This window comes from Anolis sagrei, chromosome 1 (genome assembly GCF_037176765.1).
Source record: "Anolis sagrei isolate rAnoSag1 chromosome 1, rAnoSag1.mat, whole genome shotgun sequence".
NCBI lineage: Eukaryota > Metazoa > Chordata > Lepidosauria > Squamata > Dactyloidae > Anolis > Anolis sagrei.
In genome coordinates this window covers 194,286,265-194,311,049 of record NC_090021.1, presented here as the reverse complement: position 1 = coordinate 194,311,049, position 24,785 = coordinate 194,286,265, and the positions used below count along the sequence as shown (strand labels likewise).

The 24,785-nt window shown below is 46.2% G+C and overlaps 1 protein-coding gene across 2 annotated transcripts in view; it reads left to right on the top strand.

Annotated features, from left to right (window-relative positions):
- GAD1 (glutamate decarboxylase 1) overlaps positions 1–24,785 on the top strand; it is a 64,291-nt gene continuing 39,506 nt past the window's right edge. The window contains exons 1-5 of one of the 2 annotated variants that reach the window (XM_067471599.1): positions 1–284; positions 4,786–4,971; positions 11,827–11,889; positions 22,497–22,661; positions 24,108–24,350. In XM_067471599.1, coding sequence (XP_067327700.1) covers positions 4,890–4,971; positions 11,827–11,889; positions 22,497–22,661; positions 24,108–24,350 — 553 coding nt within the window. In that variant the 5' untranslated portion in view covers positions 1–284; positions 4,786–4,889. Of the gene's footprint in view, positions 285–3,957; positions 4,521–4,785; positions 4,972–11,826; positions 11,890–22,496; positions 22,662–24,107; positions 24,351–24,785 lie in introns of those variants that run through there. The other variant, XM_067471603.1, reaches the window with a different exon arrangement.

Sequence of the window (24,785 nt, the reverse complement as noted above, 5' to 3'; positions counted from 1 at the left end):
CGGAGCCCAGCGCGGAGGGAGTGACTCATGCCTGCGTCGCAAGAGATCAGCCGACGAGGATTCACGCTTCGGAGACAGCCAAGCCAAGCCTAAACCCAGGGAGGGGAAAGGGGGGCTGTGGGGGCTGGAGGCGAGGAAGGAAGGAAGGAAGGAAGGAAGGGGTCACCTCGAATTACATCCCTTCGTGTCCCGACGTCGTGCGCGGAGGACTTTATAAGCGCCCAGCCTTCCCAGGCGGGGATTTCGCCACTTACTGCCTCTTGGAGACTCTTGGATTTCGGCAGGTAAGGAGGGACCTTTTTCCTTCTTTTTGTGACCAAATAAATTCTTTTTCTTCCCCCCTGAGGTTTGAAATATTATCTTATTGGAGAAAGGATGACTTTGCCTAGGAAATATCTCAAAACAGAGCTGGAAATAGAAGAGGGCGAACCTGTTACTTCTCTTCCAGCTGAGCTCTCGGCCTTCCGTGCTTAGGATGTCTGCTAGTTTTCAAATTATAGTCTGTAAATTGTTGTTATTGTTGTTATAGCCTCCATTTTTTATAATCCGTTTTATTGGAACTGTGCACTACAGTTTTCCAATCCGGGGAGAGGGTGGGTGAGCTCCCTCTGTCAGCTCCAGCTCCCCATACGGAGACGTCGAACTATAAGAAAGGAGATTCCATCTGAACATGAGGAAGAACTTCCTGACTGTGAGAACCGTTCAGCAGTGGAACTCTCTGCCCCAAAGTGTGGTGGAGGCTCCTTCTTTGGAAGCTTTTAAACAGAGGCTGGATGGCTATCTGTCGGGGGTGCTTTGAATGGGATTTTCCTGCTTCTTGGCAGGAGGTTGGACTGGATGGCCCATGAGATTTCTTACAATTCTATGATTCTATGAGAGAAACCTCCCACGAGGATGGTAAAACATCAAAACATCTGGGCGTCTCATGAGCAACGTCCTTGCAGACGGCCAATTCTCTCACACCAGAAGCGACTTGCAGTTTCTCAAGTCACTCCTGACACAAAAAATACCGCAGTTTTGGCAGCATATGTGTAGATCCACTCCATACTTTCTACTGTTCTCTTAATAATAATAATAATAATAATAATAATAATAATAATAATAATAATAATCTCTTAATAATATTATAATCTTTTAATAATAATAATAATAATAATAGCTTATACGATATGAGGATTTAGAGATAGAACTGCAAAGGCTCTAGCACAAGCCAGTGGTGGTCCCCGTGGTGATGGGCATACTGGGTGCAGTGCCTAAAGACCTTGGCCTGCACTTAAACACAATCGGAGGTGACAAAATTATCATCTGTCAGCTGCAAAAGGCTACCCAACTTGGTTCTCTACCCATTATTCGCTGATACATCACATAGCCCTAGACACTGGGAAGTGTCCGATGTGTGATCAAATACAAAAGCCAGCATAGTGATACTGTTTGTTGTGTCCATGCACAATTTAATAATAATAATTTAATAATAATAATTTAATAATAATAATAATAATAATAATAATAATGTGTTGTCGGAGGCTTTCATGGCCGGAATCACTGGGTTGCTGCGAGTTTTCCGGGCTGTATGGCCATGTTCCAGAAGCATTCTCGCCTGATGTTTCGCCCACCTCTACCGCAAGCATCCTCAGAGATTAAGAGGTCTGTTGGAAACTAGACAATTGGGGTTTATATAGCTGAGGAACGTCCAGGGTGGGAGAAAGAACTCTTGTCTGCTTGAGGCAAGTGTGAATGTTACAATTGGCCACCTTGATTAGTATTGAATAGCCTTGCAACTTCAAAGCCTGGCTGATTGCTGTCTAGGGTACTCCTTTGTTGGGCGGTGTTCGCTGGCCTTCATTAATTCTTGTCTGGAATTCCCCTGTTTTCTTTATTTACTGTCCTCCCAACAAAGAATCCCCCAGGCAGCAATCAGCCAGGCTTTGAAGCTGCAAGTCCATTATTTCCCCGTCCTGGTTTTAGAGTTTGTTAATACTGTTAGCCTGTTTTTGTCCATTTTCATGGTTTCCTCCTTTCTGTTGAAATTGTCCACATGCTTGTGTGGATTTCAGTGGCTTCTCTGTGTAGTCTGAGATGGTGGTTGTTAGAGTGGTCCAGCATTTCTGTGTTCCCAAATAATGTGCTGTGAAGCTGACATATAAAAGAGAGAGAGAGGATAAGATGCATAAAACGCACAGCAATCCAATAATAATAATAATAATAATAATAATAATAATAATACATCACACAGTCCTAGACGCTTGTGATTTTGTGATACGAAATCCAGCATATAGATCTCATTTGCTATTACATACTGTGTTTTTGTGTCAGTAAAATAATAATAATAATAATAATAATAATAATAATAACGAAGTTTTCCTGACGTTTCGCCTACATCTAAGGCAGGCATCCTCAATGGTTGAGAGGTCTGTTGGAAACATATTCAATGTTAATCAAGGTGGCCAATTGCGACATTCACACTTGCCTCAAGCAGAGAAGAGTTCTTCCTCCCACTCGGGACATTCCACAGATATATAAACCCCACTTGCCTAGTTTCCAACAGACCTCACAACCTCTGAGAATGCCTGGCATAGATGTGGGCGAAATGTCAGGAGAGAATGCTTCTGGAACATGGCCAAACAGCCCGGAAAACTCACAGCAACTCAGTAATTATAGTAATAATAATAATAGTAATAATAGTAATAATAATAACTCGGCCCCCTGAACTCTAGCTGGGCAGCAGACACACACAAACAGAGACAGAGAGAAGTGCTTTCCCATTCCAGAAGGTGTTTGTTGACAGGGAAACTTTTCTCTATGGAATGATACCCTCCCTGTGGGGCCTTTCCTTGGATTTCCCCCTCCTCGCGTGAGAAGGAGCCTGGGGGGAAAGGCAGCGTGGCGTGGACAACTAATCAGAATGGAGAAGGTGCTCTCCCCAACCACAGCCTAGAGAAACCGTCTGGACGGAGAGGAGGGAGAGCAGAGCGACGCCTCGGAGCTGGGGAAGGCAAGCGCCCCAAGGTCCACTGGGCTCCTGCTCCTCCCCGCTTCCCGCCTTGCTTTCCCTCCCTCTGTGTGTCTGCACAGGTGTGGACTGGTGCAGGGCGTGTGTCGGTCTCCCTCCGCATTCCCGAGTCCCACCGAAGAGGCGATGTGTGTCGCCTCCTCATCAATCCCGGGCGGGAAGGGCAGCCAACCAAAGCTGGACCAACCATCCATCTCCTAAACCTGGCCGACACACCATTCGTTCCTCCCGAATGATAGATCTTGCTTGGGGATGCCATCCTTCTCAACAACAACAACAGCACTAGATACTGAACACACACACACACACACACCCCTCTTGCTCTCATGAGTCCTATTGTCTGGCCTATTGTTCTCCGGGGACGTGGCTTTGTCCCCTCGGGGCGTGGAAGCGACGCTGAGGAGTTCCTCCCGGAGGAGCCTTTCCTCCTCCTTCTCCTTTTTTCCCTCCTCCCTCTCCTCTTCGACTCCTTCCTCCATTTCTCTTCCTTTTCCCTTTCCTCTTCTTCTTTCCCTCTTGATCACCATCCTCCTCCTCCTTTTCATCATCTTCCTCCCGCTCACTTCCTTTCCCTTTATCTGGAGCCCAGAGAGAGGCGTGATCCTCCTCCTCTTCCTCCTCTTCCTTTTCCTCCTCGCCCTCGCCCTTTTCCTCCTCCTGCTCCTCCTCCTCCTCCTCTTCTCTTCTTCCTCGTCTTCCTCCCGCTCCCATTCCCTGGAACCCCGGGAGAGGGGTGATCCTCCTCCTCCTCGTCCTCCTTTCCCTCGCCTTTTTCCTCCTCCTCCTCTTCGCTTCTTCCTCTTCTCCCCCCCCCCTTCCAATTCCCTATAAGCCAGAGAGAGGCGTGATCCTCCTCCTCTTCCTCCTCTTCCTTTTCTTCCTCGCCCTCGCCTTTTTCCTCCTCCTCCTCCTCCTCCTCCTCCTCCTTCTCCTCCTCTTCACTTCTTCCTCTTCTTCCTCCCGCTCCCTTTCCCTGGAACCCCGGGAGAGGGGTGATCCTCCTCTTCTTCCTCTTCCTCCTTTCCCTCGCCTTTTTACTCCTCCTCTTCGCTTCTTCCTCTCCACGCCCCCCCCCCCACTTCCAATTCCCTGGAATCCAGAGAGAGGTGTGATCCTCCTCCTCTTCCTCCTCTCCCTCACCTTTTTCCTCCTCCTTCTCTTCTCGTCTTCCTCCTCTTCCCCCTCCCTCCCTTTTCCCTGGAACCCAGAAAGAGATTCCCTCCTCATCTTCCTCCTCTTCCACTTCTCCCTTGCATTTTTCCTTTTCCTCCTCTTCTCTTCTTCCTCTTCTTCCTCCCCCTCCCTTCCCTTTCCCCGGAGCCCAGAGAGAGGCGTGATCCTCTTCCTCCTCCTCCTCCTCCTCCTCGCCGCCAGCTCTGTCCAGACAGCCTTCCCTTCCTCTTCCCTTTCCCGCCTCTCGCAGCGTCGCCTTAGAAAACCCATTGAGGCGCTCTCCGTCTTCCTCTTTCTCCTTCCCTCCCTCCCGCTTTTGTCTGGCATTTGGAAAAAGGCAAGTCAAGGGAAAAAAAGGGGGGGGTCTCCAGGCCTGTCGCCTCTGGGGAGGGAGGAAGGGTCTCCTCATCCCCTCATCTCCTCCTCTTTGTGCCACAGCCCCATTCACCCCACTCCCCCTCGCCTTTGGCCGCTTCCTTTCCCATCGAAGGCTTCTGGGGAGAGGAAGGCGGGCGGGGGGCGCGACTGGACACCCCTCCCGCTGTATTCCTTCCTCCTTCTATCGCCTCTCTTATCTCCAACCCTCTCGCTTTGCCTTGCAGCCGCGCCTCCTCCTCCTCTTCCTCCTCTTCCTCCTCCGCCGCCTTGAGGGTCTCCTGGACGGAAGCGACGCCGGGCTCGCGGGGCTTGGACTCGCCCCAGCCTCATGGCAGCCTCGGAGCCCCCCTCCTCCGCCGCCGCCTCCGACGCGGCCCAGGACCCCAACACCGCCAGCCTCAGACCCACAAGTAGGTCACCATGGGGAGAAGAGGGAGGGGGAAGGGGAGGGGGCTTCGTTCCGCCTTCGTCCCGCTTTCGTTTCGCCCCAAACGCGCGAGAGGAAGACCCGCTTTGGATGCCTCCCTGCACACCCCCTTGCCCGACAAAAGGAGGAGGAAATGGGAGCCAAACCTCTGAGGTGGACCTGATGCATGAGCTCAAAACGGGAAGGGGTGGATAGGGAGGCGAGAGGATCATACAGCTCCCTAAGACTGATTCCTGATAGACTTGAGGAGCTGGGTGGGTGGGTTAGAAATCCTTCCGTGTGGCAGAATGTGTCCTTTCCTGAAAAGAGCCTGGAACGAAGGGAAAGAGGGGAGGCTGCGAATGGAAGTCAAACTGTGTGTCCCTCTTTAGGAAGGATTCAATGGGAGGAAGAGAGAGGAGCCTGAGCCAGACAAGAAGCAATCAGGGCCAGCTAATCGTCTCCCAACAAAGGATTCCCCCAGGCAGGAAGCAGCCAGACCTTAAAACTGCAAGGCCATTCAATGCTAATCTAGGTGGCCAATGGCAACGTTCACACCTCCCTCAGGCAGAAAAGCGGCCTTTCTCTCACCCTGGACATTACAACCCTACTTGCCTATAAAACTCTCCCTCCTTCCCTCTCTCTATAAATATTTATTTATTTACAGTATTTATATTCCGCCTTTCTCACCCCTCAGGGGACTCAGGGCGGATTACAATGTACACATACATGGCAAACATTCAATACCATAGACACACAGCAACCCAATAATTATAATAATAATGATGAAGCATTCTCTCCTGACATTTCGCCCACATCTATGGCAAGCATCCTCAGATGTTGTGAGGTCTGTTGGAAACATAGTCAATGTCAATCAAGCTGGTCAACTGCAACATTCACACCTGCCTCCAACAGACGAGAGTCTTTTCTCCTACCCTGGACATATATATAAACCCCACTTGCATATATGTGTGTGTGTGTGTGAGAGAGAGAGAGAGAGAGAGAAAATTTACGTCAACCCAATAATAGTAATAATAGTTTTATATCTCTCATATATATATATATATATATATATATATATATATATGAGAGATATAAAACTATTATTACTGTTATTGGGTTGATGTAAGTTTTATATTTCTCATATATATATATATATATATATATATGAATGAGATATAAAACTTACATCAACCCAATAATAGCAATAATAATAATGAAGCATTCTCTCCTGACGTGACGCCCACATATGTGGCAAGCATCCTCAGAGGTTGTGAGGTCTTTTGGAAACATATTCAATGCTAATCTATCTTGCCAATTGCAACATTTACACTTGCCTCAAGCAGACACTAGTCCTTTCTCCCACCCTGGACATCCCACAGATATACAAAAACCTCACTTGCCTAAAAACTATATATAGATATATATGTATATATGTATATGTGTGTGTATATATATAAAGATATATAAACTCACAGCAACCCAATAATAATGATAATGATAATGAAGCATTCTCTCCCGACGTTTCGCGTGAATCTATGGCAGGCATCCTCAGAGATTGTGAGGTCTGTTGGAAACATATCAATGCTAACCAAAATTGGAAACCAACAGACCTCACAATTTCTGAGGATGCCTACCATAGATGCAGGCGAAACGTCAGGAGAGAATGCTTCTAGAACATGGCCATATAGCCCGAAAAACCTACAACAATCCAGCGCTAATCAAGGTGGCCAATTTAAACATTCACACCTACCTCCAAACAGACAAGTTATTTCTCCTACCCTGGACATTCTTCCACAGATATATAAACCCCACTTGCATAGTTTCCAACAGACCTCACACCCTCTGAGGATGCCTGCCATAGATGCAGGCGAAACGTCAGGATAGAATGCTTCTGGAACACGGGCACGCAGCCCAGAAAAGTCATATACCTTTCTCCCAGCCTGGAAATTATTCCACAGATATATAAACCCAATTTTCCTAGTTTCCAACAGACCTGACAATCTCTGAGGATGCCTGCCATAGATGTGGGTGAAACGTCAGGAGAGAGTGCTTCTGGAACATGGCCAGACAGCCCGAAAAACTCACAGCAAGCCAGTGATTCCGGCCATGAAAGCCTCCGACAATACATAGCCTGAGACGGTTTAGTGCCATTTTAGTGAAAGAAACCTTCCAAAACAACAACAAAAAGCCATCCCAGGGGGGTGCCATGCAATAAATAGAGCGACAGAACCGCGGGCGACAAAGAGACGGAGGAGAGTGGGGTGGGGGTGACGGAGGGAGGGGAACCGTCGCTCATCTCTTGCTTTTTTGCCCTGGCAGAAATGCTGGGCTTGTGAAGCGTGAAGATCTTCGAGCCCGTCATGACAGCGGCGATGCTTCTTTCCCCCTCCATCGAAGGAAAAGAGCTCCTTCCTTCCTTTTGTGTGTGGGTCTCCCTTGGGTGGGTGGCTTCCCTTGGAGCATCACCATCCTCACCACCATAAATATAATAGGAGGGGGTTTTACGAGTGGGAATTCTCCGTTTGGTTTTGTTTTCCCGTGAGGAAATAGAGAATAACATTGGAAGTGGGTGGTGGTGGTGGTGGGTGGGGGGGGGGGGTGTATTGAATCGACATTGGTGAAGAGAGGGTCCCTTTAAAGGAAGGGAAATCATAATCAAGCCCCAAAGAAGGGGCGCGCCTTTTGCTCCCGCGCTCGCGCCACCCGCTGTGCCTATTGTTTCCCGACGGGCGGGCGGGCGCGTGCTCGTGCGCGAGCCTTTCCTTTCTTTGCCTTCCTTCCTTCCATCCATTCCCCTCTCATCCCTCCCTCCCCTCCTTTCTGATGTCCTCTCCACGTCCTTGCTGGTCACCTCTGTCACCTGAAGCAACCTTCTCCTCCATCGCCTTTTCTTCTTTGCTCTACGCCCAGGAACGAATGCGGTTCGACCCCACTTTCAATATCCATGGCTATGGAACCCTGGAATTTGCAGCTTACTCCTTTGCCTCTCTTATTTCCCCCCTCATTTCGGTGGGAAAGGGCGTTGAGCTGCCTTAATCGTACAGTGCAGACGCATTCTCACTTGTAGCCCGTTTCCAAAGGGCTTTAACCCTCCGTTCCTTTTCCAGAGCCCGTTTTCTTCAAGCCCTTCCCCGTTCCAGCTTCGAAAACGCGTTCCTAGTTCTTTTATTCTTCTGTACCTTTCTTGCCTCTCCTTGCCCAGCGCGCCCCCTGCAGGGGAAAAGGCGGCACAGCGGGGGGATGAGGGCGGGGCCAACGCGCGCCACGCCCACTTTTCCTCAGGCCCCGCCCACCAGAGGCCCCTTTGCCCCAGGGCAGCGTTGACCCCACTTAAGCTATGGAACCCTGGGAAGTGTGGCTTTTCAAAGCCTTTCTTTCGCCTTCTCTGCTAAAGAGGGATGGTGCCTCACCAAACTACCAATCCCAGGATCCCATAGCATTGAGCCTTGCTTATTAAAGTGGTGGAGCCTCAGGTGGTGTAATGGGTTAAACCCTTGTGCCGGCAGGACTGCTGACCTGATCTAGGGAGTGGGGTAAGCTCCCTTCTATCAGCTCCAGCTTCCCATGCGGGAACATGAGAGAAGCCTCCCACAGAATGTAAAAAGCGTGCCCTAGGAAGCTTCCTTGCAGACGGCCAATTCTCTCACACCGGAAGCGACTTGCAGTCCTGACACACACACACACAAATTAAGTGGTGTTGAACTGCATTAATTTTGCAGTGTAAATGCACCGCTGCGGATCTCCTAAGAGAGTCTTGGTGTGTGTTCCCCTAATTGCAGGAGATATTTCATCTCGCCCCCCCCCCCCGCCCCCGAGAGTTCTCACCCACAGAAGAAGTCCCCCCATTCCTTTCTCTTACTAATTTCTTTCTGGTGTGTGTTTAAAACCTAGCAAATTTCCTATTAATTCCGAAAGGCATTTCCTATGAATAAGACCATCAACAGACGCTTTGGGTTTCAAATACTATTATTATTATTATTATTTTGAAAGAAAGGAAGGAAAGAAGGGGGGGGGAGGAAAAAAGAAAGGGAAGAAGGGAAGAAGAAAGGAAAGAAAGAAGGAAAGAGGGAAGAAGGAAGGAAAGGAGGGAAAGAAAGAAGGAAGGAAAGAAGGAAAGAAAGAAGAAAAGAAGGAAGGAAAGAAGTAAGGAAGGAAAGAAGCAAGGAAAGAAGGAAGGAAGGAAAGAAGGAAAGAGGGAAGGAAGGAAAGAAGGAAGGAAAGAAAGGGGGAAAGAAGGAAGGAAAGAAGGAACAAAGAAGCAAGGAAAGAAGGAAGGAAGGAAAGAAGAAAAAGGGAAGGAAGGAAAGGAGGAAGGAAAGAAGGAAGGAAGGAAGAAAGAAAAGAAGGAAGGAAAGATAGAAGGAAAGATAGAAGGAAGGAAGGAAGGAAGGAAGGAAGGAAAGAAAGAAAGAAAGCCCTGTGCTGTTTCAGTGCCTTGGCATTGCAGGAAAAACTCAAATGGCGCTTTCATCCCCTTAAACGGGAGCCTCCCTGACCATTTCCCCTTGGCTTCTCTTCCCAGAGCCTTTGGCTCCTCTGGGAAATCGGGTCTCGGTCCTTTCCTTCTCTCGGCACTATAAAGAAGTGCTTTGAGTCTTTGGGGGGAAAGGCGAGGGGGCGTTCCTTTGTTTTCGTTTCCCTTTCGAGCCCTTTCCCTGTTTGTTTTTCTTTCAGAGGGAGACATTGGGTGGCATCTACGCTGTCGAATTAGTGCACTTTGAAGCGCTTTAATTGCTATGGAATAACAGGGGTTGGAGTTGGGCGAGGCATCAAGAAAGCTTGCAAAGCCACAGCACTGAGGCCCCTTCCACACAACTAAATAAAACCCCACATTTTGTGTTTTGAACTGGGGTATATAGCAGTGTGGGCTCAGAGAACCCAGTTCCAAGCAGATCTTGTGGGTTATTCCGCCTTGATATTCGGGATATAGGGCTGTGCGGAAGGGCCCTGGTGTATGGTGAAAGTGTTGTCAACCCGCATTCACTTTCCAGTGTGGAGGCACCCTAAAAGAGGGGAGGGGGCTTAGAGACCCGCCCCGGGGGCTCCTGGGCTCGTCTGCAACCCAGCCATGCAAGTCCGATCATCTAGTCAAATACTATTTTTCACCCAATTAATTCCTGAACTCTTCCCTGACCCCATTTCATGCCAGTTTATTTTAAGCTGCCACTCTCCTGGAGCGGCGCCAAGACATGATTCCGAGATTGTCAGCTCTCTCTCGCTCTCTCTCTCTCTCGCTCTTTTCTCTCTCAGCTGGTCTCTTCCCCAATTTCTTCATTATAGAATGAGTGTAGACCCCCTACCTACACATTATAGGGGTCTACACTGACCATACACTGCAGTGTAAATCCAGCCTCTCTTGCCATTATAATCGAACAATATAGTTCTGGGTTGCTGTAGGTTTTTCGGGCTGTATGGCCATGTTCCAGAAGCATTCTCTCCTGACGTTTCGCCTGCATCTATAGCAGGCATCCTCAGAGGGTGTGAGGTCTGTTGGAAACTAGGAACATTGCGTTTATATAGATCAGGGTGGGGGGGAAACCTCTTGCCTGTTGGAGCTAAGTGTGAATGTTTCAATTGGCCACTTTGATTAGCATTTGATGACCTAGCAGTTTCAAGGTGTGGCTTCTTACTGCCTGGGGGAGTCCTTTGTTGGGAGGTGATTCGCTGTCCCAGTGATTCCGGCCATGAAAACCTTCGACAATCTATATAAATAAAAATGTAATGTTCATTTGTTGGGATTAACATAACTCAAAAACCACTAGGCGAATTTGGACACAATAGACTTATTAGGCCAATGAGTGACCATCACTCATAAAAACACAGCAGAAGAGACTTAAAAAGCCAAAAAATAATAAAAAAATACATTACAATGCATGCACAAAACTACATATTTACACATACACACAAATACAAAACACATATACACAGACTGGGCCACAGCAATGCATGGCAGGGGACAGCTAGTACTATATATTTCTGTTTCATAATACTGTGTACACATTCATAGATGACACAATTCAGAGGCGAATCGATTTTTAAAGGTATAGGCGACATATGTAACTTCGAAGAGAGTGTACAAACTTAACATAGGTTTACAATTCTTGTGAAAGGATGGGTGTTTTGTTTGTAATTCTCCATACTGGGGCGGCCATGACAATTAATTGTCAATAATAATAATAATAATAATAATAATAATAATAATAATAGCTTACACGATATGAGGATTTAGAGATAGAACTGCAAAGACTCTGGCACAAGCCAGTCAAGGGGTCCCAGTGGTGATGGGCACACTGGGTGCAGTGCCTAAAGACCTTGGCCTGCACTTAAAAACAATCGGAGCTGACAAAATTACCATCTGCAAAAGGATCTGTACCCATTATTCGCCTATACACAGTCCTAGACACTTGGGAAGTGTCCGACGTGTGATCAAATACAAAAGCCAGCATAGTGATATTGTTGGCTGTGTGCTAATCTTGTTATGCATAATATAATAATAATAATAATAATAATAATAATAATAATAATGTGTTGTCGAAGGCTTTCATGGCCAGAATCACTGGGTTGTAGGTTTTTCGGGCTGTATGGCTTCGTTCCAGAAGCATTCTCTCCTGACGTTTCGCCCACATCTATGACAGGCATCCTCCGGATGTTTTGGAATTCGACTCCTACAATTCCATAGATGCGGGCGAAATGTCAGGAGAGAATGCTTCTTGAGCAGGACCATACCGCCGGGAAAACTCACAACAACCCAATGACAATGAAGTCATACTGTTCTATTCAATGGACCTAGCTGTCTAAGTCGGGGCTTATCCATGTGTCTATTCCTTCCTAACTCATTTCTTTCCGTTCCTTTCAGCCTATGACACCTGGTGCGGGGTGGCTCATGGCTGCACCAAGAAGATTGGGCTCAAGATATGCGGTAAGTGGAAAGAGGAGAAGGGTGGCCATCTGCTTCTACCTTTTCTATGACTCCCAATTCTTTCTCTCCTTCCCCGGCCCCTGAATTATCTCGCTTGCTTGCTTGTCTAGCCAAGGAAAGTAGGGTACTACTTTTGTCTCCAGATAAAGGGGAGGGGGTGGGGGGAAGGCTCCCCTCCCCTTCTCGCCCTCCTTCGTGATGCAGGGGCCATCCGCGCCCCCAAATTCGTTTGGGGGATAAAGTGGGGGCAGCGTGGTTTTGCCATCTCCCCGCTTGCTTCCCTCCGAGCGGCGTCGCTCTGGCGCCATCTGCTGGGCGGCAGTGGAACGGGAGGGAGGATTCAATATGGAAGATATGAGAAAGTTGGGTGGGTTGACTGGTGTCAGAGAATGAATGGCTCGGGTGGGCGCCAGGAGGCGGGCTAGGGGTGCTTGTTTTATTATGGAGAGGAGGTGCGATCGATATGGTTATATAGATATGATATACATAAACTGTGGTGATAGATATGATGTATATCTAGAACTATCTATCGAGATATATATCTATATATGTGTGTGTGTATGGAACCATGATCTATCTGTAAAATCAGATAGATAGATAGATAGATAGATAGATAGATAGATCCGATTGATCAATCGATGGATCGATATGGTTATATAGAGATATAACAAATATAAACTGTGGTGATAGATATGATGTATATCTAGAACTATCTATCGAGATATATATCTATATATGTGTGTGTGTATATATATATGGAACCATGATCTATCTGTAAAATTAGATAGATAGATAGATCGCGACACTGAAGTGATAGCGTTGATCTTATGTATATTTAATTTTTTCTATAGTATATTATTATTATTAATGTTATTTATTATATATTATCTATTATAAATATTATAAATAATATTATATTATGAATATATATATTATACATATTATATAGTATTATATATTATGAATACACATTATAATATTATATATTATAAATATTTATTTTATTATTATTAATATGGCATATATATATATATATATATATATATAACCATATCCACAGATAGAATATACATAACACCATATCTATCTATCTATCTATCTATCTGTCCGTCTATAGAATACACATAACACCATATCTATCTATCTGTCTGTCTGTCTATAGAATATACATAACAACATATCTATCTATCTGTCTATAGAAAATACATAGCACCATATCCATCAATCTACCTGTATCTGTACCCACATACATATAGATTAGACAGATAAGGTTTCATATATATTCGTAGATAGATAGACAGACAAACAGCAGATAGGATAGATGTGTATGTGTGTGGGTATATATGTGTGTGAGAGAAAGAGAGAGAAAAACCATATTTTAGACGAGAAAGACACCCGGTTTTTTAGATCTCCTACAATCTATTTCTATCCCCTTTTGCCACCCGACGTCGTAACTCCTCCAAGATCCAGATTTATCCGGGTGTGTGTTGTGGTGTTGTGCCGGGACGAGACAGAGGGAGGAGGGCCATCTCCCTGCCTTCCTTCTTATCTGCCCAGAAAACACGGAGAGAGATGAACGAGGGGCTGAGGAAGGCGCCATCCGTCAGGCGGAGGGAAGGAGGGAGGGAGGCTGGCCCTATCCTCTCCGCCTCCTCCTCCGTTCAATTTACAACCCGTTGCAAGGCCTTGGAGCCAATGGTGTGGAAGAAGCGGGGGGGGGGGGGGTCTGGCCTGAATTCCTCCTCCTCCACCGGGTGCCTCTCCCTCCTATTAATAGCTCCTGATCGGGACTTAATGGGCCGCATCGGTCCCTTCGGGGATGGGAGGGGGTGGGTTTTCGCCCCAGCTCAAAGTGGGCCCATCTCTCTCCCGATCTTTTTGGGGGTTGGACTCGGAAGGCTCAGAAAAGGGAGCTTTTGCTAAATGGGGAGGGACGAGAGCGCCTTCCTTAGTGCATACCTGATAGAATAGATAGATGGATAGATACCAGACAGACAGACAGACAGATGCGGAATGGATGAATTCGTGGATAGATCCAAAGATAAATATGTCATTTAGTGGATAGATAGATAGATCAATGGGTGGATAAATGGGTGGATGGGTGGATAAATAGTAGAAGGCTCCATAGAGCCATAGATAAATACGTTGTTTGATGGATAAATAGATAATCGGTTGATGGATGGATGGATGGATAGATAGATAGATATGTGGATAGATAGATAGATAGATGAGTGGATGGATGGATAGATAGATAAATTGATAGCGCCATAGATAGATCCAATGATAAATAGCTCGTTTGATGGATAAATAGCTGGATAGATAGATAGATAGATAGATAGATAGATGATAGATAATAGGTGGATGGATAGATGGATTGATAAATGGATGGGTGGGTGGATAGATATATAGTAGATGGGTGGATAGTTCCAAGATAAATAGATCAATGGATGGATGGATGGTGTGATGGATACATGGATGGATAGATCAATAGATAGATCTATAGATCGTCTGGTGGATAAATAGATAGATTGATAGATAGATAATCGGTGGATAGATTGATTGATAAATAAATTGGTTGGATAAATAGATATATAACTAGTAGATGGGTGGATGGATAGATCCGAAGATAAATATGTCATCTGATGAATGGATAGATAGATAGATAGATAGATAGATAGATAGATAGATGAGTGGATGAATGGATGGATAGCTAGCTAGATCGATCGATAGAGACGACGTTTGATGGATACATAGACAGTTAATCGGTGGATGGATAGATGGATTGATAAATGAATGGATGGATAGATAGAGAGATACATGAGTGGATAGATAGATAGATAGATAGATAGATAGATGAGTGGATGGATGGATAGACAGATAGATAGATCCATAGACTGATCCAACGTTTAATGGATAGAAAATTGGTAGGTGGATAAATGGATTGATAAATGAATTGATGGATACATGGATGGATGGATGGATGGATAGATAGATAAGCGGATAGATGGATGGATGGATCCATAGATGGATCCAACGTTTGATAGATAAATAGACAGATAATCGGTGGATAGATAGATGGATTGATAAATGGATGGATAGCTAGATAGATAGTAGACGGGTGGATAGATAGCTCAGCACTGATAAATAGATCTATGGATAAATGGATGGATAGATAGTAGATAGCTGGGTGGATAGATTGATAGATCCATAGATAGATAGATGGTTTGACTGATAAATGGATGGATAGATAGATAGACCTACAGATAGATCCAACGACAGATAGACAAGTGATTGATTATTTTCTCTACTCGAAGCTGAAGTTGATTCCTTCTTTACCCGAGCGCCGTCTTTATTATTCCGGATTATTCGTCCATAGCTTCAAGGCCCCATCTACATGAGCATACAATGTATTATTATTATATGGCCAGTTCAAGATGCATTATATGGGCCAGCACTGACCATATAATTCCCTTCAAACTGCCTTCTTTGGCAGTATAACTCCAGCCGAGTGATCGTGGATACCGGGGGACTTGAATGCGCGAAATGTCCGCCTTCTCTGTCTGTGTCAAAAGTTTAGGGATGATACAGACATCTTCTAAAATCATACTCTTTCAAAAACAAAGCAGCCTTAATATTCAACCCATTTGAGAACCTCAAACCGGTATTTCCCAAAAGTTAGCTCGATTTATCCAGGCGCCACAGAGTAATGAAACCCAGGGAGTCTTGCTCCAACAGTTAGGTTTTGTGACCGACTGGAAACCAAGGAGGAAATCATTTCAAGGCTTATCACGGCCTCCACAAATCCGTTCAATGGCCGCCGTTTAGTCTGAACGATGTTATAATAACCCGGGCCATAAGCGTATTTCCTTTTTAATGGGGTTTAGGCTCGCCTTTGAAGCTTTGGGGGGGGGGGGGGGGAGTGGTCCCAATGTTATGTATGCATTTATGCGACTAGAGCAGAGTCTTTTCCAATTTCCATTTTAATTGGTTCGGATAGGCTCTTTTCCCCGTTTGAAACGAAGCAGAATGGACAGGAAAGTAATTTATTCTGCGCTGATTCCTTTATATAATTCCCCAGGCAAAAAAAGTGGTGTCAAACCGCATTAATTTTACAGTGTAGAAGGGTCATGTTGCTTCCTATGAGAACAATTCTCAGGCTTGGCCTGGTTTTATTGCGGGAAGGTGGGCAGTCCAATCAGAATACAGCAAGGCGGCTGGAATAGTCGAAGCTTTTTTTGATTGGTTGTGGCGCCTCTGACGTAACAAAAGGCAGACACGACTTTATCCAATGAGGCTTCAGAGGGGGGTCGTAGAAGTGCATCAATACAGCTTGACATCAGTTATGACTCAATGCTATGGGATCCTGGGATTTCTAGTTTGGTGAGGTACCAACATTCTTTGGCAAAGAAGGCCAAATACGTGGTAAAAGTACAGCTCCCATGATTCCATAGCTCCGAGGAACCAAAGTGGTGTCAAACTGGATTAATTCTACAGTGTAGCTGTAGAGTGAGGGCCCTTCCAGACAGGTCCTATATCTCAGGATCTGATTCCCAAGTTTTATGCTTTAAACCGGATTATATGAGTCCCCACTGCTAAATAATATGGGATAAACAGAAAACCTGGGGTATAAGGCCTGTTTGAAAGGGCCCATGCTTGGCTGCAGGTAATTTTACATTTCATGTGTTTCCCATAGTCCATCTACTGAATACTTTGAATGGAGGCACACTCCCGTTTACATTTGCTAAAGAAAACACATCTGCATCTATTGTTTTTCCCAAGGCCTTTAAATCTCGCCTAGAAAATAATTGGTTTCCTTTTTTTGTTTTTACAAAATGAGAGTCAGAGCCAGATCAAGTCGCAAATTACCTTCCAGGAGGGAGAGAGAGAGAGAGAGAGACAATCTACTGTAAAGTAATTGCCTAATTTGTACCTATTACTTCAACATGGGCAAGATGCAGCAGCAACCTGGTTAACTTTATTAGCCGAGGATTCCCAGATACATCATCCTTCAAGGAGTTCACTTTGGACCATGTTTCCTTTTTTTAAAAAAACGAAAAGAAATCACCAATTAATAAAGAACAACACTCGAAAACAGGGGAATTCCAGGCAAGAAACAATCAGGGCCAGCTAATCACCTTCCAACTAAGGGTTCCCCAGGCAGGAATCAGCCAGGCTTTGAAGCTGCAAATCTATTCAATGCCAATCAACGTGAATGGCATTTTCTCCCATCCTGGACACTCATCAGATAAATAAACCCCCATTTGCTTAATTTCCAACCATTATACACACACACACACACACACACACATATATACATACACCATATATATATATATATATATATATATATATATATGAATTTTAACATGTTTTAGGGAAGATTTGGTTTTAAGCAAAGACACTTTACAAATTTCCAACAGACCTCACAACCTCTGAGGCTGCCTTCCATAGATGTGGGCGACACGTCAGGAGAGAATGCTACTGGAACATAGCCAGAAAGCCCGATGATGACCCGATGATGATGATGATGATAATGAAGGCTTTCACGGCCGGAATCACTGGGTTGCTGTGAGTTTTCCGGGCTGTATGACCTTCCACAGATACATAAACTCCACTTGTCTAGTTTCTAATAGACCTCACAACCTCTGAGACTGCCTTCCATCGATGTGGGCGAAACGTCAGGAGAGAATGCTTCTGGAACATGGCCATACAGTGATTCCTACCATGAAAACCTTCGACAACACATTAATCACCAGTCCCATTGTTTTGGATCCAACCGTTCAGCGATGGTTATGCTGAACGGAGATCGGAGATTCAAATTCGGGAGAGCCTGATGAACTCCTTCTGTCAGCTTCAGCTCCCCATGCAGGGACATGAGAGAGGCCTCCCACAAGGATGGTATAACATCAAAAACAGCCAGGCTTCCCCTGGGCAACGTCCTTGCAGACGGCCAATTCTCTCACACCAGAAGCGACTTGCAGGCCACAGCCGAGCAGAAGTGGAAAGGCTCTGGAAGTATCTACACTGAAGAATGAAATGCAGTTTGGCTCCACTTTAGTGCTATAAAATCAGGGGAGCTGTAGTTTGGTGAGGCGCTACAACTTCCCCGGTCCATCCATAGCCCTGAGCCATGGTAGTTAAAGTGGTGTCAAACTGCATTACTGCTACAGTATAGTCGGATTCAGAGGGACGGATCCACCTCTCCAACCTCTCAAGTAGAAACAGAAATGAGCTGCTAGGTTGAATCTCTCAAGGAGGCTCTTTTTCTTTCCTCGCTCGGCTTTGTCTTTCTCCGGCTTCTAAAGCTGCCCCGCGGCTGAGTCACCCCCATCCCGAGGAAGCGAGCCCCGTGAGAGGCCGCGTCTCGCGTGGGGCTTGAGCTGATCCGAAGTGACAGGAGAGGCCGAACTCGTCCTGCCCGGAGGAGCTTCTCTTTCCCTTTCCCTCCCTCCCTCTCTCCTCCTCGCGTGTCTCTGGACTGCTCTCCCAGGGTGCAGCCACAACGGAGAAGGAGGAATCTGACCTCTAATTATCTACTTTGAACTGGATTATATGAGTCTACACTGATAATATACATAATATGGGATCACTGGGTGTTGTCTGGTTTCCGGGCTGCATGGCCCTGTTCCAGCAACATTTTCTCCTGACGTTTCGCCTGCATCTGTGCCTGGCATCTTCAGATCTGGGCACTATAGATTCGGCCATAATTGGATGTGGGTTGCTGTGAGTTTTCCAGACTGTCTGGCCATGTTCCAGAAGCATTCACTCCTGACGTTTCACCCACATTTATGGCAGGCTTCCTCAGAGGTTGTGAGGTCTGTTGAAACTAGGCAAGTGAGGTTTATATATCTGTGGAATAATGTCCAGGGTGGGAGAAAGATAGATGAGTTTTCGGGGCTGTGTGGCCATGTTCCAGAAGCATTCTCTCCTGACGCTTCGCCCACATTTATGGCAGACATACTCAGAGGTTGAGAGGTCTGTTGGAAACTAGGCAAGTGTGGGTTATATATCTGTGGAGTAATAATGTCCCGGGTGGGAGAAAGAACTCTTGCTTGCTGGAGGCAAGTGTGAATGTTGCAGTTGGCCACATTGATTAACACTGAATAGCCTGATTTTAGATTTTCTTTTAAATGCTGGCATTACTATGTTGGTGGCATCAAGGGGTTGCAGGAAATTCCAAATAAGGGTCTCCTGGCTCTTACCAGAAAATTACCACTAGTTTGTTGTGAGTTTTCTGGGCTGTATGGCCATGTCCCAGAAGCATTCTCTCCTGATCTTTTGCCCACATCTATGGCAGGCATCCTCAGAGGTTGTGAGGTCTGCTGGAAACTAGGCAAGTGGGGTTTATATATCTGTGGAATGGGTGGGAGAAAGAACTCGTCTCTACTTGAGGCAAGTTTGAATTCCTTCCTTTCGAGGAAGTTTCTAAGTGTAGATAACTCTTTCTCTGGTCTGAATCCGAAGCAGTTTTGGGGGGCGGGATGGGAGTAGGAATCTTGCAGCACCTTTGAGATGAAATTACACACAGTATAGTCTTCCTACAAAGTATAGACTTACTACAAAAAGACAAATGGCTAAATATACTGAAGCTGTCAAATTTCAATCCATTTGGTCCCTGAGAAATGTACGAAATTGCTAAAAGATATAATTAATGTTTGTGTGTGTGTATGTGTATATGTGTGTGTGTGCATATATAATTTATCAGGAACCAAATAGATACAGAAATAGATATAAAGTAATGTAAAGGTAAAGGTTTTCCCCTTGAGTGCTTTCAGGTCCTTTCTAGTCAAGGGCAACCTTCTTCTTGAGTTTCCTGGGCAAGATTTTTTCAGGGGACCTTTGCCATTGCCTTGCTTTGAGGCTGAGAGAATCTGACTTTCTCACTAGGGATATGTTTTCATCCCCAGTATCTCTAAATCTCACCTAATACACCAGGCAGGCTTCTATTTAGGGAGGAACCTTTAACAGCCTTTAACAGCTTCACTAAACTACAAACCCCAGAATTCTGCAGGAATTTGGACTTTATTTATTTACAGTATTTACATTCTGTCCTTCTCACCCCACAGGGGACTCAGGGTGGATTACAATGCACATATACATGGCAAACATTCAATGCCAATTAGACACACAACAAATCTAGACAGACACAGAGGCAATTTAACATTTCAGCTATCCGGTTTCATGTGTGTATGCTCGATTCCGGCCACAGGAGGAGCTGCTGCTTCACCGTCCATTTGTGACATGGAGTCCTTTGATGAAGTACTTCCTCATTCTTCTGCAGCTGCTGGAAGGTTTTATGGCCTTGTAAATTAGTTAAATTAAACTTTGTTGGGAATCTGAGCTGTTAGGATCAAAATAGCCCTCACTTGGGGTGATTCCATAAAAATATAGCAGAGTGCCAGAAGCACAGTTCAGAAACTTACAGTGTGGTGAGATAGGATTAGATTTCACTCAAGAGGCTGAATCAGGATTGCAGAGTCACAACTTTTAGGTTCCAAAAATATATTTATTGACTTAAAAAAGAAATCTATTCTAGATAGAAAAGGGTCTTGGAGCTAACTAGCTTGCTAAGCTCATCTTCTAAGGAAGATAAAAATGATAAAAATAACAACATTATCCATGCAGCTACATTTTGTCTAGAGAAAGACAAAATGCTTCCTGACTGGAAGGAAGACAAAAGGCAGAAAGAGAAAGGGCCAAAATGGAGAATGACCACATGGCCAAACTGAGGGCAATAAAAGTTACCTCATCCCTCACAGAGATTACATTGATTCATCTTCAAAGGGGGGAGGGGGAGAGAGATAGTAGCAAAAGAAGGAGAGTGAAGACAGAGCCTCTTTTGGATAAACATACATAGGAACCTGGGAGAAGAAATCCCTCACTGTAATCCAGTGGTTCTCAACCTGTGGGTCCCCAATGTTTTGGCCTTCAACTCTCAGAAATCCTAAAAGCTGGTAAGGGTAAAGGTTTTCCCCTGACATTAAGTTCAGTTGTGTCTGACTCTCTAAGCCAGGGGTCCCCAAACTAAGGCCCGGGGGCTGGATACGGCCCTCCAAGGTCATTTACTTAAGTCTGAAACGACTTGAAAGCCCACAACAACAACAACAATCCTATCTCATCGCCCAAAAGCAGGTCCACACTTCCCATTGAAATACTAATAATTTTATATTTGTTGAAATTGTTCTTCATTTTAATTATTGTATTGTTTTTGTGTTTTTTGCACTACAAATAAGATATGTGCAGTGTGCATAGGAATTCATTCATGTTTTTTTTCCAAATAATAATCTGGCCCTCCAACAGTTTGAGGGACTGTGACCTGGCCCTCTGCTTAAAAAAATTGAAGACCTTTGCTGTAAGCCAAAGGCATTGTCCATAGACACCTCCAAGGTCATGTGGCCAGCATGACTGCATGGAGTGCCTCCACCTTCCTGCTGGAGCGGTACCTATTGATCTACTGATATTTTGCATGTTTTTGAACTGCTAGCTTGGCAGAAGCTGGGGCTAACAGCGGGAGCTCGCCCCACTCCCTGGATTCGAACCTGCAACCTTTCGGTCAACCAGTTCAGCAGCTCAGCACTGCGCTGGGAGGCGGGGTGGTAAACTGGCTGGGATTTCTGGGAGTTGTGGGCCAAAACAGCTGGGCCTGTAGCCAGGATTTTTATTGGGGGGGTGAGTTTGACTGGGGGGGGGGGCTGAGTCTGAGTGAAAGGGGGTCTACCCTAGCAAACCTTTTATATTGTTACCCCAATACCCCCATGCATATGGGATATATTGAGCATGGTGATCAGATCATGATATGAACAAACATAACAGTTTAAATAATGTACCAGTAAGGTCTTTTCGCAGACCACCATGAGAATTTCGGGGGGGGGGGGCTTGGGGGGCTACATGCCTGGCTGGGGACCCATAGGTCGAGAACCACTGCTCTAATCCTACCTCGTCTATTTACTCATTGAGGACTGGAAACTTGTGCAGTCAGGGATGAACCCAGCAGACTTCAACTCCCACCATTCCTAACAGCCTCAGGCCCCTTCCTTCCTTCCTTTGCTTAAGCGGCTGAGGGGGGAAAGGAAAGGGCCGGAGGTTGTTAGGAATGGTGGGAGATGAAATCCAAAACACCTGGAGAAGGAGGGCTCAAGTTGGCCCATTCCTAGTATCGAGGCTGGAGAAGGAGAGGCAAAACCCTCTTGTGTGTGTGATGGTGTTTGCGTGTGTGCCTTCGCCCTGGGCTGCCTTTCCTCTTTCTTTTTCCGGGACTGGCACCTGTCGCTTCTGTTTAGGGAGACATGGCCTCCCTCCCTCTCCTTCCCTCCCTCCCTCCCTCCCTCGTGCCTGAGTGACTTTTTGCAGTTGATGCCGTGTGAGCGCTGCCTGCTCGGGGCGCCTTGCTTCCCCCATAAATAACGCGCCCTCCCGCTCCCTGGCCTCATTGGCATCGAGGAGCGTCGAGGATCCAGCCCTGCTTTGGGAAGCTGGGCTTTGGGAAGGCTGCTGCTCCGTCCTTCGGGCTCCCTCCTCCCGGTCCTCCTTCAGCCCCTGAGAGGGAGCCATGCTGGGCGGCGAGCGGCAGGCCTTGCCCCTGAGCCACCCGCCTTGTCCACACGTAGGGTTCCTGCAGCGCAACAACAGCCTGGAGGACAAGGGCCGCCTGGCCAGCGCCCTCAAGGAGCGGCAGGCCTCCCGGAACCTGCGCGTGGCCGCCGGGGAGAACAGCGAGAACGAGGCCCGCTTCCGCAGGACCGAGACCGACTTCTCCAACCTCTTCGCCCGAGGTGAGTTGGGGGGGGGGGGGGACAAAATACTCATAGGTAAAGGTAAAGGTTTTCCCCTGACATTAAGTCCGGTCTCGGTACTGGTGCTCATCTTCATTTCTAAGCCGAAGAGCCGCCATGTTGTCCATGGTCATGTGGACGGCATGACTTCATGGAGCGCCGTTACCTTCCCGCTGGAGCGGTACCTATTCATCTACTCATATTTGCTTGTTTTCGACCTGCTAGTTTGTCAGAAACTGGGGCTAACAAAGGCAGCTCACCCTGCTCCCCGGATTCGAACCACTCATCTGTTGGTCAGCAAATTCAGCAGCTCAGCAGTTTAAACTGCTGTGCTACTGGGAGCTCCAGCATGGACGAACAGTGGGAGCTCCCCCAGCTCCCCAGATTCGAACCACTGACTTTTCGGTCAGCAAGTTCAGCAGCTCAGCCTCCACCATACTCTGGGGCAATTCTTCCTAATGTTCAGGTGGAATCTCCTTTCTTGTAGTTTGAAGCCATTGTTCCGTGTCCTAGTTTCCAGACTGCCATGACATGCAGGGTAGGGGATAGTTAATGTGGCCACCCAGTGGTGCAGAATTGTGTTTGGTACTCCTGGGTAGTGGGTACTCCCTCCCACCTCCACATTGGCTGGGGAAATTCCTGTTTGGACAATATAGTTTGGCAGACTGGGTCATCACTGGTTTATAGAATCATAGAGTTGGAAGAAATGACATGGGCCATCTAGTCCGACCCCCTGCCATGCTGGAAAAACACAAAGTACCTCTGACTGATGGCTATCCAGCCTCTGCTTAAAAGCCTCTAAGGAAGGAGCTTCTACCACACTCTAAGGCAGTGAGTTCCAATACTGAACAGCTCTTAAAATCAGGAAGCTCTTCCTAATTTTTAGGTGGAATCTCTAGAACCGATTGCGCTGAGCCCTAATCTCCAGCGCAAAACAAATCTTCACCCTCTTCCTTCTGTCCCAACTCAGGATCCCACATAGATTGACTGTTTTCATGCACTCTTACACACCTGTGCATAGCTTGGAGTGGTTCATCCTTTGGACTTCCCTGTCTGTACATCTCAGTGTGGAATTATGTCATCTATTATCATCACTATACAGTGATTATAGTAGGTGACAGAATGCCTCACACTGCTTGAGGTCGTATTTCATTTATTTGTCTTCTTGCTTGACCTGATGCTTACTACTGAATGATAGCCTGCAAAGATCACCTGTTTGTTGGAATGTAACAATCTCCAAGTTGCTTTTCTTTTTACTCAGATGAAAAGTCAGAGGGAAATCTGTTTAATGGTGAGGAAGAAATATAGTATCAGCCTTGCCTTTTGGGGGATACATTTCCAAAAGGGCCATTTGTCTACAGAAGAGGTTGAAGGGTGTGGAAGGAGCCTGAGAATCCCTTTGCTACCTTTTCTAACAGAGTTGGTTGTTCCCGATCTCTTGCTCAGATTTGCTTCCAGCCAAGAATGGAGAGGAACAGACGGTGCAATTCCTTCTGGAGATTGTGGACATTCTCTTGAACTACGTGAGGAAGACCTTCGATAGGTCCACCAAGGTGCTGGACTTCCACCATCCCCATCAGCTCCTGGAAGGAATGGAAGGCTTCAACCTTGAGCTTTCCGACAACCCAGAGTCACTTGAGCAGATTCTGGTGGACTGCAGGGACACGCTGAAATATGGAGTCAGGACAGGTGAGAGAATGCCCTGGGAGCGGCTCTAAATGAGCAGATAATATGGTTACCTGGGGCGGGGGGTGGGCACTGCTGGGTCAGGGTCTGAATGAACATGACACAGTGGCTCTACAAAGCTAAGGCCTGGGTTTGATCAGTAATGAGATGGCAGGCCACCCGGGAATGTGTTATATGCTGTCGTGACCATCACCAGTGAAGAAAGAATAACTTTCAACATAGTAATAAGTGAAATACTTGAGAACAGATGGGTGCTAGGGCACATGAATTAAGCTCTTGGAAGTACAGAATTAACCACTCATTCCTTAGCTGAGTGGCACAGTTTCTTTCTATTTGAAAACACAGTTTCATCCTCCATACAGTGATACTCTAATGATTTGTTCCAGTGTTTAAAATAAATTTGGCAGAACTAAAGAAACTGACCTCCCTGCTTGGAAA